At 39.2% G+C, this 14,059-nt stretch overlaps 1 protein-coding gene across 6 annotated transcripts in view; it reads left to right on the forward strand.

The window, feature by feature from the left end:
- MBD5 (methyl-CpG binding domain protein 5) overlaps positions 1-14,059 on the forward strand; it is a 113,993-nt gene that overhangs the window by 84,039 nt on the left and 15,895 nt on the right. For 5 of the 6 annotated variants that reach the window (XM_081005457.1, XM_081005455.1, XM_081005456.1 and 2 more), the window contains 2 exons: positions 9,437-10,468; positions 12,788-12,996. In XM_081005457.1, coding sequence (XP_080861583.1) covers positions 9,437-10,468; positions 12,788-12,996 — 1,241 coding nt within the window. The remainder of the gene's footprint in view (positions 1-9,436; positions 10,469-12,787; positions 12,997-14,059) is intronic. The other variant, XM_081005460.1, reaches the window with a different exon arrangement.

Raw genomic sequence — 14,059 nt, forward strand, 5'->3', positions numbered from 1 at the left:
CTATGAGAAGCACACAAGCTATGATTCTCAGCTGCTGATATTCAGAGTCACACTACCTCTAAAAGTGGAGGTAGGACATAGCCATTAGAGTTACACCACAGTGTTTGGTTACAGGTCCATACTTCTTGTTTCCTATTTGCCAACCATCAAAAAATTTCAGCTACGTTTAGCATGTAGCAGCCTTATTTTAAATGCTGGATTTTATTCAATGCAAGCTTCTTAAATACACCAAACAGTTTTGTGTGCTAAGTTGAGTCTTTTGTTGTGGATTGGAATAGGCACCTGTATCTAGACCTACTAGGACGTCTGCACTGGTAGAACTGGTTCAGATCAATGAATTTGATGAATTTAAATTGTTATTAAAGTTTTGGTTTGATAAGCCTATTTGAATAATTTATTTGGGGGGTGTAAATCATTTTATTTTATTTTTGTCTATGGCTTTAAAAATTCTGGAAACTTTACTAATGCCCAAACAAAGCTCTAGAAATCACATTTATAACAACCCATAATGAGAAATTCTGTATTTTCTCTTTTTGGCGAAGCCAGCAGGTTGCATCACAGTGTCTTATCTACAAATAAGCACACTTTTTGTTAGCCTCTTTGCATACTATTTTTGATTTCATAATAGGATTTTTGAGCAAGATGTTTCTGACAAGTGTGTCTAAACTAATCTTTGGAAGGATACTTATCTATATTTTTCCCTTTTCAGATCAGTAGTTGAAAAATAAAATAGCTCAGGCCAGGAAATGGAAGTTCTTTTTCTAATATATTCTACACACATTTTGTTTGCTTTTGGCCTGTCATATGCTTGCTTAGGGAGACAAATCTGGAAAGCTAAAACCAAGTTATATAAATAGTAGTTGTGTTTAATACTGAAGCATTGAAGTGCAGTTTGATAACATTGTGCTGGCTAGTTTGTAGATCAGGAGGGGGTTGCATTGGACCCTAAATTATGTAATCTCCGCAGGCACTAGTTTCTAGAGGCATGTTACCCATAGGCTTGTTACTATTGACTCGCAAAATTCCATGATTATGAAAAACTACTAAAGTTTTAATATCAGCTATATGAGTTTCAGAGTCTAAAAGGGTTTTGCTGAAGAATCCAGAAACTGTAGTCTGAAGAAACCTTATATACACACATCTAAGAACTAGAATCACCTAAAATAAAGTGTGGTACTAAATGATGTTCATGCACTTCTGCAATACCTTTTGTTTTTGATCATGAGATGAAGCTAATTTCATGGGGAGGCGGGGCTTCTGACTTATAAAACCCTATTGTTTATATTATAAATACAACTGATCTATAAAGGAGAACTGAAGACAGCATTCTGCCAGAGGTACAGCTGGCTGCACACATCAAAGGAATTTATGAATCAGCTCTGTGTCAAAGACCTTCAAATCATCATCACCTAAAGTGGACAGATGTGTTCTCTTCTGTGCCAGATTCTGGGCACTGGGTTATTACTTCTAGAGGCTCCTTATTGTTGGGTATGCAGTGGTTTGTATAAATTGCCTAACTACAGTTATTAAAAAAATAAAAATCCAGTGATGCTCTCCACTGATAGAAGGCTCTTTGATCCAGCAGGCTTCATTACGCTGAAAGGAACAGGTGAATTTTGTGAATTGCCCCTTGCTCCTGCAGTCCCCCAAGCTACCTACCACACAAGGCCCCCATTCCACGTGAGCGGATTTATGGGGGGGGCCGCGAAGGAAAGTGGGACAGCGAAATTGCCTCACCCCATTTTGCTAACTGAAGTTTCCACTGGATCAAAAGAGCCATCAGCAGAGATACACAACTGGTATTCTACGAAAACCTATAATACCAACAGAAGTGAAAGATGACATAAGTGCATAAAATGCAGCAGTCATATATGTCTGGCACTGGAAGAAACCAGAGTGAAACACTCTTACAGTGAAATGCAGATGGGAAGAACTGTTTATAATTGTGACGCTACTGACATAATCTGGTTCGTATCATTAGATAGAAAAGTTAAACCTGATTGCCTTACAATTGCCCAACAAGTTCTTCCTTGCTCGTGGGTGATGCCTGAATGATTCTGCATCCTCACCAGTGTAACATCTGATAAGGAATATATGAGCACAATTTGTTAATTACTATTAATTCAGTTTGCATACTGCCCCTCATCTGTAGATCTCGAGGCGCTTCACAATATAAAAATGCAAGATAAAATCACAAAATATATAATAAAAACAAGAACAGAAATCCCACAAACCTATAAACTCGCCTCCCACAAAGGGTATAGGATTTTAATTAGCCAAAGGCCCAGTTGACAAGGAACATTTTTGCCTGGCGCCTAAAGGTATGTAATGGAAGACACCAGCCTCCTTGAAGAGAAAATTTTGCAAATGTATGGATGGGCATAGCTGTAGCACCACTTACATTGTAAGCATACAAGAAGAGTTAAAATATTTGCACTCTTCCCACCATGCACACTGAGAGCCCATTGCAGAAAGAATGAGAAACAGCCCATAGTTGCCCTTGAAGAGGTACAGAGGTACATCCATAATCTTTAAAAAGAATTAAAGAAAGCTACCTAGCTGTCATAGTAGGAAGAACACTTCAGTTTGGGGGAGTGCAATAAAGTGGTGTCGAACTTCTTCCTTTTTTTGACTAGGAAATGCAAGCATTTAAGCCATAAAAGGTTAATGGCAACAGGAAACTAAACCTAAAACAAAAAGGAGGAGAATCGGGTGTGAGAAGACCGTTACTGCACCACTTCTTGACTAAGCCCTGTAGGCAAATGTTTTGAGGATTTCTGGCTGGAAATAGTGAGAGTTAGCAAAAACTATTGGTGAATTCTGGTGATGCCAGGGAACCATCATATCTGACACTTGACAGGCGACACATAAATAAGGTGGCAATTTGTCATATGGGAGTTGAGAAAAGCAATTCAAAAAAACCAACAACTATTAGTAATCAAAAGCCCTCATAATGATAAATTGTAAGTTGGTACTTTACCAAGAATTTAAAAGCAAAAAGCAGCATCGTCTTGAGCTGGATAACCTTTGCTGAAAGGTAAGGACAGGGTGCTGACCAGTAGCAGAGAGGAGACTGTAGTGTCACACACTACCTTGTGTGAAGGTGACACTTGAAAACTGAACAGTGACATAAAACATGTTTTTAAATGTTAACTACATGGAGTTTATAGTAATCTAAACTATGCTGACTTAAAAAGAAAGGTCTTTTATAGGTGTGTGTGTGTGTGTGTAAGGTGTGTGTGTGTGTGTGTGTGTGTGTGAAAGGTGTGTGTGTGTGAGAGAGAGAGAGAGAGAGAGAGAGAGAGAGAGAGAGAGAGAGAGAGATATGATGTGGTTAGGAACACAGAGTCTGCCTTCCACAGAACTGGATCTTTCCAGGTCCATCTAGCATAGAATTGTCTACACTGAATGGCAGAACTGAACATGGGACATTCTGCATGTATAGCAGATGTTCTAGTACCTCATCCGTGTTGAGACAGCATACCAAGAGAAGATAGCTTTACTAGGACTGCTGTACGCCTGGAATTTCCCAGACGTTGCTGGGATTCGTCCATCGAAAATGACGTTCAGGCAGTATTTTTGAAAAGCAGCCAGAATGTCTGTGAAAACCTGGATGTACGGCAGCCCAAATCAGAAATGTTTATTTTTTTGGCGATTTTGCCGAAAAAAGGGGGGGAAGCTCAACAATTTTGCCCCCTCCCCCCCCAAAAGAAGCTCAACCCAGCACATTGAAATAAATCAAAACATACATAATTTCAGGATTCTGACATGTTATTAGAAATTGCTCTTGACCAGTATTTACAGACCAGAAGGTAAACATTTTCAACTTTGTAGAAATGCTTTTAAAATGTAATTTTAGCTTTTATATTGTAATGACATTAAGTTTTGCAAAGAACCCAGTCCTATATTCCTGCATCAGCATTCACTTTTTAATTTATTGTGGCATATAGAAATATGATGGGTATTTAATTGGCAATAACTCATAAATATTTATTTCAGTACAACTAGGCTACTTATTTTTATCTTGCTCTTTAATATGTTGAAATAAAATTAAACACCTCAGAACTTTATGTAGCATTTATTAATGACTCGAAGCTTCTCAACTTTTTTTAAAATAGGAAAACTTGAGAAATCAAGCATATAGTTAATGTCTGTCATATGCATATAGAATATTTGTATATGAAAGGAGCTTGAGTTTCTTGAATGAGGTTTTTATTATGAATTTATTCCATAGAGTACATCCTTTTCACATTGCCTGTCAAAAGCAACCTTTTGCCAAATATTTCATCCGTCTTTTATTTTCAAACAATTATTCACAATAGAGTTGTGCATGGACCGCTCTATCCAAATTGTGTGGCTGATTTGTATTATATATATATATATACATTTTTTCAGTCTTTCAAAAATTTACAGACATACAAATTACAAAAACACAAATCACATACATTTCTAATACATATATATTTGACTTCCATCCCCCCTTTTTATGGTTCCTTTTTAATTTTCATACTGCATTTTCCACATTACTCTATCTTTAAGTTATTCTTTAGTTTTTCTTAATAATATATTTAATTGCTTGTTTTACGTTAAACCTGCTAATGAGCTTATTTGCATACATGAGTTTTTCAAATATTTCACAATCTTTAATAATAAAAATAATTCTTCCTCTAAATCCAGAGCAGACCAGATTCGGACCCAATAAGCTCTGGACTGAAGTTGAGGGGGAGGAAACAAATCTTCAGAAATACCATATACTTGAACTGGGAACCAAAATGGCCATAGCTTTATTGTTTGTTTGCTAGTTTCACATAAAGCAATAAAATATGCAGACATGCTAGCCACTACAAAGGGGCTTAACCGTGCCAAATTACTGGCAAACAGCTCAAAAGGATTCTAGTGCTAGGCACGTTTTAAGTTTGCTTTTTCAAGAATTTTTTTTTAAAAAAAGATTTTACTGAACTGATGTATATAATATTGCACTGTGTGTGTCTTGCTTGTACACAGGTAGTGTGCAGTGTACTGGACTGTGTACAATGTACTCACAACACACACATACACAATACAATGTATTGATAAAGGCAGACACAGAAAACCTAGCATTCTAGAAATAAAACTTATGTAAGAGCTAGAACCAGTTTTGGGGGGAGGGGCAGGAATATTAAAACACAAGGCAACAGACTTTCTTTTTTAAAAAAGAATGGGACTAGGATTAATTGGGAAAGAATAGGAAAAAGTGTAAGTCTGAATAGGGTGCTGTGAAGGAAACAAAACTCAGGAGACAGATCTTATAAAATAGTTATGCATTCTAACCCTAACCCTAACCCTAAGCCTCTCCTTCTCCGAAGAATTTTGCCTTCTCCCAAGAATTTTGATTGGGGAGTGCTGGGTGGGGTAAGATTGCAGCTCCCCTCTCCCTATCCTGACGTTTTTGTTATATGGTGATGTAATCATTGCAACAATTTAGAGACGGTCTGCCTAGATTTCTGAGGGACTGTTTTTGCACTACAAATAACGAATGGCACTATTTAGCGGGAAGAAACTCCAATGAAAATCCTCGTTATTACATATTTTACATGGCTGTTTTTGTATATATTTTAAAATTTTATATATGGATGTTTTATGATGGCCTATATTTGTAATTCCTAATAAAGGTTTGGCAAAGTAAAAGCACTACGGGTCAGTACAAATCAATCCAGGAAGACACAATCCACTGTAGTGATTGGAGACTTCCTCGACCCAGTCTGGATCAGGATGCAGATCAGTTCAGAATTGAATCTGGTGCACCGCTCTAATTTGCAATAACCTGCACAGCCAAGCATATCTTAAAGATATAGCTCTTCCTGGAGGAATATATCTCCTCCCCCCATGAGTTCCTGCATTTTTTTGTGGGGGAGGGAAATCCCCTGGCATTGGAGTTTCACTAAGGGAAGAGGGACAGTAGTCTGGATATTTAGAAGTCATTCCCTTTGGGCCAAGTGACCAACTTGATAACTTCCTCAATACAGAAAGGCTTCCTCATAAAGCTGTTTCCTGCCCCAGAGAAGACAGAGAAATATTTTTGCTCTACTGAAACTTAAAAACAACAACAACACAGAACTCAGAGTATTGTTCTGATCCCATCCCACCAAACTCTCACTCTAGTGAAGTTCTCCAAGAACTCTTGGCAGAGTTGACTCATGCAAGTATCACAAGAAACCACCCAGCTCATTTCACGTTTGCATTCTAGTGATGGGCCAGCCTGTGACGGGTTAACTAAATTGAAGCTGTTAAGGAGTATTATACCTCACCATATAATGGATTTGGATGGGTGGGGATTCAGCTTCAAGGTCTTGCAACCCTAATTATTCCTTTGTTTTAGGCCCTGGAATGAGGGGTAGCAAGTACCAGGCAACTTCCTTTTCCCCTTTCCTTTTCCCAGCATATCTCCCAAGCTGAGGATTGTGCCTGCATTGCTCTCTACTGTCAGCACTCTTGCGAATATCATGGATGCACAACCCCTGTACGCCATCAATTTTTTAGAAAGGTTTCACAGCATATTGTGGGAGTCCATCACCTCTTGAATATGCAGGAACATACTCCAAGTGGCTCTGAGACCTTGTTCTGTTATCTAGCACATCCACATGCAGGATACTGGCTTTTCTTATAAGGGTAATGATATAATTAAACTGTAGTAGTTTTAGTTAACTTTTGGTTACACATTGGTATCATGTTCAGTCAATGACTCTTGTGATTGCTGTCAAGTAGAAACTTCTTAAGTGAAACAGAATACACCATTTTGTTCCCTAGAAAAAGCATTTCATGTTCCCTTTCATCAAAAGGCAATTGTTTTTGCAATTCTGGTATATCTTGTCAGAGCAGTTGTCAGATATTCTGCTCAGGAGACTTGGTTCCTATCAATACTGCACTACAAATGTGCATTAAACTCATACTTTTATACCTTTAGGCCTGTCTATCCCAAAGTCTCTTGTGAACTTGAGTTTTTTGAGGATTTCTTAAATATTGTATCAGAAATCCCCAGGCCCTCTCAAGGAACTTTCATTCCCTGGTTTCACTGGGAAGAAGAGTTCCTAGTTGCCAAAATACAATGCTAATCACTGAAGAGTTTTTTGGCTGTGAAAATAGAACAACTGCTCCAAAGTAACACCTATGCCTTAATGTTCCTTCAGTGGAAGGATATCTGCTTCCACAATAGCACAGGTTCTCCCACACATCTTTTCTAGGGGCTTCCCCAATCCTATGGAAAAGATTTGGACTGGGCGCAGGGTGAAGTCCTGTTGTGCAAGCATAATGGGTTAGCTGGGTTAGGATAGGTTAGGAACCATAATTCCATTATCGGGTTTAGGGATGACCAAAAAGGATACCATGACTGATGTGATTGAAACGCATTCAGAAATCCAACAATAAGTATTTCTCCTACCTACCAGGGTGCCTAACACCATGTCTGTGTCAGAACGGAGCCTGGGGCAGATTTAAATGGGTATGAATTTCATCCAAGGACCCAGGAAAATTAGTTACCACCATGCACACAAAACTACTTTTCCCAGAGATTGAACATTTTAGACTGCTTGGTCTAAAACGTGAAATGAAACCTAGAGAGGGTTTCTTCAGCCAGAGCCACCTTAAGACTGGATGAGACTACACCTTCCTCTATGGAGGCATTGACTGTTCGTTGACAGACTTGGCCAAGCCTCCTCTGGCTGCCTTAATGAATGGCGGTGCCTTAACTGCAGCACTTAAATCACAGTGGAGCCTAGACTAAACTTCCATGATGGCAAAACATTTTCTGCCTTACCACCATGGTATGCATACAAGTATTTTAGAGCCTATGGATGTATGTGCATGTTTGCTTTCCGAGATCAAGTTGCCCAACCCTTTCCAGATTCTCTTCCAGGGTAGGCCCACAAATGTGCTTTGCAGGAGTCCAATAATAACATGAATAGTCTCATAATATTTTACATGCAATTTGCATTGTTTTATTGGATTGAGAGAACTAGAAGAACTTTTATTTTCATAATCCTGGTTTTATTAATCAAAATACAAAAATATTGAAAAACAAAGTATGGAAGTATGTTTCACACAGAAATGAAAGCAGTGCCTATATAATGCATATGTGTCTGCAAACAACATTCTGTAAATAAGACCTAAGGCGTTTTGGCCATTTTTGCATAAAGTGTGAAGAGCTTTACAGCTGAGTTTAAATGTGGTAGCTGTGAGGCTTGCTTGACAGTCTTGACCAAGTGATTACTTCTCAGTCTCGCCACCCTCAGTTTCTGTGGAAATAAAACGGGTAAAAGCCCATTTACCCTGCTTTGATCTTACTGGAGGAAGGATAGGATATAAATGTGACAAAGGTTTATAATATTTTCTGTACTGTGCAGAACTTACAACAATATGTAAATAGTGGGACTTTCAGAATGCTCTGTCAGTGAGCTTTAGATTTAGCTTCTATTCTGCCTAGTCTTTTTCTTCTCACATTCTCAAAAGCCGTGCTTTTGCATACATGCATATTTTATCTGTGTATTTCCCATTATGTTTTTGATATGTAAAGCCACATGGTGGCAGTCTTGAGAATGGAATTTGTTTGTTCTGATTGCTAATCTGTCTTCCTTAACTTTCTACAATCTTATTATTAGAATTTAAACCTACCTCATACTCTGACACTGTACTTGGTATTTGCCCAAGAACAAAAACAATAATAAAACCCCCCACAAAACCACAAATAAATAAATGGTCTTGTTGAGGCTGAGTTTTTAAGTAATGCATTAATCCAAAATATTTCTTATATAATCTTTCTCATATATTTCCCATTATAGTGCTTGAAATAATTAATTACAAGTTCTATTTTGTATTTTAAAAACCCAGGTGGCTTGAACATGAGCTTCCTTTAAAATGGTCCAGGATGCCCTATGCAGTGGTTCTCTTTTGAAGGACAGAGAGTAGCCCTGCGGTAGTCTTGTTTATGCTAGGAGATGGCCCAAGGCTATCTCAGTAGTAGACTTGAAGTTGCAGAATATGTTCTACAGTGCATCACCCTGGTGACTTTTAGAAAAATATGGAAGCACTTGTTTTTATTTATGTATTCAGTTGACATACTACCTAAAGGGTTCTGAAAGCGTTTGACAATAACATAAGTATTAAATTGCATTGTGCAGCATTCATTCAATGTAACAAATAAAATCTGAAGAAAAGCCAGCTTTCTGTTTCCACAGATTTGTTGTTTTCAGGTAGTTTAATACTGCTTTGAATACTTGTAACATGATTTAGTACTTTTGCTGGTTTTTTAATTATCTGTTTTGTGAGTCACTGTAAATAAGGCAGGAGATATATTCTTCCTTGTCTGAGTGTTGCAAACTCCAGTTGATATTTATGACCAGTTATTCATTATAGCATTTATCTTTCAATGTGTGTTACTTTTTTCTTTCTTTCTCGTTTGCAGGAAGGACAGGACCACCATCATCCACAGCTATAGCTGGCACCAGTCAACCTGCCATCACCAAGACCACATCCGTTCTTCAAGATGGTGTCATCGTCACAACTGCAGCTGGAAACCCACTACATAGCCAGCTCCCCCTTGGGAATGACTTTCCTTTTGTTGGTCATGAACATGCTCTGCATTTTCCACAGAACAGCACTTCAAACAACAACCTTCCGCACTCTTTGAATCCAAACCTCTTTAGTTCACTACCTATCTCTTTGCCAGTGAATCAGCAGCACCTCCTAAACCAGAATCTATTAAATATACTGCAGCCTTCAGCAGGAGAAGGCAAGTCTGAGGTCACCCTCAATCCTTTAGGTATTCTCAACCCAAATGTAAATGCTGCTTTAGCTTTGCTCTCCGGTGATGTGGATGGGCAGGTGCTGCAACCTGTTCATTTCCAGCTGCTAGCAGCTCTTCTACAGAACCAAGCCCAAACAGCTGCCATGTTCCCCTTAGCACCTTTCAATCTGTCCATCTCAGATCTGTTACAGCAACAGCAACACAATCCTGTACCCTCAGTAACACAGATGACAGCCCCACCACCAGATCACTTGCTTAGCAGTCAGTCAGATACCAACAGAGCTGATACCCTGTTAACCAGTTCCCTGGGAAACCCTTTCCCAAGCTTTTCAGGCACAGACACTACTTCAAACCCCCTGCTCCTTCCAGCTGTCACTGGGGCCTCAGGATTAATGCCCTTGAATCCCCAGCTGCTGGGTGGTGTTCTGAACTCTACATCGGGCAACCCTGCTAATCATCCAGAGGTTTCCATAGCAACCTCCTCCCAGGCTACCACTACCACAGCCACTACATCATCAGCAGTGGCAGCACTGTCTGTCTCAACACTTGGTGGGACAGCAGTGGTGTCAATGGCAGAAACATTGCTGAGCATATCTAATAATGCTGGGAGTACATCTGGTTCAGCTAAACTCAACAGTAACTCTGTGGTGCCACAGCTACTTAACCCTCTACTGGGGACAGGTCTACTTGGTAAGTTAAATATTTTCACAGATTTTAAAAAAGGAAAAAAAATGGTGGTGGGTGGGAACTTCTTTTTTCAACCTTTTTTTCAAAACTCCATTTCATTGCACTTTTTCCCAAAAACGTTTATGCTATGTTAACTTGCTTAACCATTCCAGTGAAAGACTGCAAATATAATTGACAGACATTTTTAAACAGCATTTTTAAAACCCTATTATTTAGAAAGTATGATGCCATCAAAATTCAACCAACCAATTGGAATGGCTTTTACTTTTTTCAAATCTTGTAGATGCATCTTTGGGATGCAGCATTTTTTTAATAGATAAAGATCTAGATATATATTCAAGGCATCACAGGGTTAGTATGAGTAGCTGTGCAATAGATAAGCTTCCAAGTCCATCTGAATTAAATAATAATAATAATCAATGTGTCCAATCCCTAGATTTTGATGACACAGTATATATAAAGCACTCAGAGTACAGTCTTCCACAGGTTCGAGGCAATAGGCTGCCCTTCTAGCACTCTACACTTAAGTTCCCATGCTTCTTGGATTCTCATTTTTTGGTAAGAAACCAATGGTTTCTAAACAACTTGACAAACATCAATAGAAAGTTTAATTCCAGTTCACATGTTTAAATCTAAGAGAGTAATATCCTAGATTTTCACATGAGGATTTTCACATTTATTGGGAAGTCCTTCATTGGAACATGACTGTACAACAGTGATATAAATGTGTGAATTGGGCCTGAGAGTCTGCCAAATTCCTGTGCTTCCTTTATGAATATCCCTACCTGGTTGTGTGTGTTTGTGTGTGTGTATGTTCAGTGAATTGCTGCTAATAAAACATAAAAAATGCACAAGCATTTTTCTGATAAACACAGACCTAACTTGCTAAGAACTTGCGATAAAATTTGAATTCTGTGCCAGATTTGTTGCTTATTCATAATACTTGTGCATTTTGTGCCAAATTGCTTGTGTCTTCTAAGTGTATGCTCTAGCATTTCATAGGTGCCTGTAAAGTAGGCTGGTGTGCAGAGGATTGTGCGCAGAGCTTCCACACACCTACCAGGTTTTCTCACGTCCACGTAGTCCTCTATTTCTGTTGTATTGTAGCTTTTGACGCAACATAAAGTAGTGTGGTCAGAGAAGGAAATGGAGCAAGCCTCATGCAAAGGTACCGTATTTTTCGCCCTATAGGACGCACTTTTTCCCCTCCAAAAATGAAGGGGAAATGTGTGTGCGTCCTATGGGGCGAATGCAGGCTTTCGCTGAAGCCTGGAGAGCGAGAGGGGTCGGTGCGCACCGACCCCTCTTGCTCTCCAGGTTTCAGGAAGCTATCCGCAAGCCTTGCAAGCCTGGCGGGAGGTCCCGCGGGTTCGCAAGGCTTGCGGGCAGCAGCCTGCAGCCCACAAGCTTGGGGGACAGCGGGGGGGCGCAGCGCCGCCACCCCGCTATTCCCCGACCTGGTCTGGAGGCTGGCGGGGGGGGGGAGAAGCAAGCTTGCTTCTCCCCATCGCCAGCCCCACAAGCTCGGGGGACAGCGGGGCAAGCCGCTGCCCCACGGAGGCTAGAGAGGCTGTGCCTGAAGGCAGAAGAGGGAGACGGAGCGCTCCGTCTCCCTCTTCTAGCTTGGGGATGGCTGCGCAAACCTGGGGGTTGATTTCCCCCCCCCAACCTTGATTTCCCCCCCAAAAAAAACTAGGTGCATCCTATGGGCCAGTGCGTCCTATAGGGCGAAAAATACGGTACATGTGTATGGGGGCCTTTTGGATCCCATTCATAAAAATTAACCTCACTTGCATCAACTAAGTATTATGAGATTGTAGCTTCTAGTTTTCCTTAGCTGATTACTGCTTTAAAAAAAAGAAGTGTAAAAGTTTCATCATTTGCAAAGGTCTTGTAAAAAATAAGTCACTTAAATGTAAACAGTCTCTATAATTTGTGCCGTTATTGGTTTACAAGGTTTTATTACAGTATTAGTAGTAGGAATGTTAAACATTTAAATAGGATTTTAAAAAAAATATTGTTAACAAGAGAGTGCTTAAATGATTGTTTAATAAGCTGTAGAATATGTTGCTATTTAAGAAACGCCATGGAAGTTGCATTTAGTATATGCAAGGCGAATCCAGAGTTAGACTTCATTGTAAGCAAGACTGCTGGCTGCGAAAGAAATCCATACCTTGCATATTAGTTCCCTGAAATATTGATTCACTGAAGGGTTTGGGGGGCGGGTTATTTCACATCTTGTCACTAAATGGTAAAATATGACCCATGTGTTACACCTTCAGAAAATTGTTGACTTAATTATCTATACGTTTGGAATTGCAGGTGACATGTCATCAATAAATACTACCCTTAATAATCATCAACTGACGCATCTACAGTCACTGTTCAACAACAATCAAATGTTTCCATCAAATCAGCAACAGCAGCTTCTTCAAGGCTATCAGAATCTCCAAGGCTTTCAAGGACAGCCCCCCATTCCTGGGCCACCTAACAACTCAAACCCTATGGCTTGTCTATTCCAGAATTTCCAGGTAGAAGTTGGTTTGTTCTTTCAAGTTTTCCATGAAAAATAATACAAATTCCTATACTGCTTCAGTAGTTTATTGCGCATTTTAAAGCAATGTCTGTATGAAGTTAAATCATCCCATTTTATTATCTCATCACTTTAACATCCGCCGATTATTCTAAGACTGTTACATTGTGAACTTTTCACTTCTCATAAGTTACAAGGAAAAACTGTGGTACTGCTCTTCAGAATGGCAATGGAAAAGTATTTCTCCTCAATACGTGGACCTGGTGTTATATTTATTTATCAGTGTTTAAGTTTAGAAGACTTGCATTGACTTAAGTATTCTGAAACAAATCCCTGTAAATGCATTTTTAAAATATCTTCCCTGTCATTGCTATCTGCGTGCATAAGTTAAGCTAAGAAAATGACAGAAAATATCAGCGGCTACTAGATCATAAAAGAGAGCTACCTTATGCAGTAACATCATTATAGTACTTCCAAACTCAAAAGCTGGATGAAAATTAATGCAGAGGGTAGCAGAAGAAAAGCTTTTATTCTTTGAGAATAATAGCAAAATACATCATTTTGTTATTCTAGACAACTAAATATTTCCCTGTGTTTGCAAAAATCATGGCCTTCAGGGTGCTTTTTATCTTCCTCACATTGTGCTATGTGACTTTCTGGTTTTTTGCTTTGTTAGACATGAATCATGCATATATTTAATGTTGGTAACTGTTTAATGTAGCCATGACAAATATTGCTAGACTGCTTTTCTATACAGGCTTTGATAGATAATACTGGGGGGAAAGCTTAGATGCAGATTGTGAAAATATCATAGTACAGCCTCCAGATGTTGTAGATTCTTTAGGGTTAGGGAGGGCAAAAAAGGAGAAATTTAATCCACACAAGATAGGGGTGTGATTAAGAAGACTATTGTACTAGATAAAAGATTGCAACTGGTCCTGGTTGGGGCTGCCTTTCCCTCAAAGAGCCAAGTTTGCCTGGGTCTTCCTCAGGTTTGGGTAGTGCCAGCATCAACCAACTTCAGCTGGATCAACAGTTACAACCCTATCTGGTGAAAGTAA

This window comes from Podarcis pityusensis, assembly GCF_964106645.2.
Source record: "Podarcis pityusensis genome assembly, chromosome: 1".
Taxonomy (NCBI): Eukaryota; Metazoa; Chordata; class Lepidosauria; order Squamata; family Lacertidae; genus Podarcis; species Podarcis pityusensis.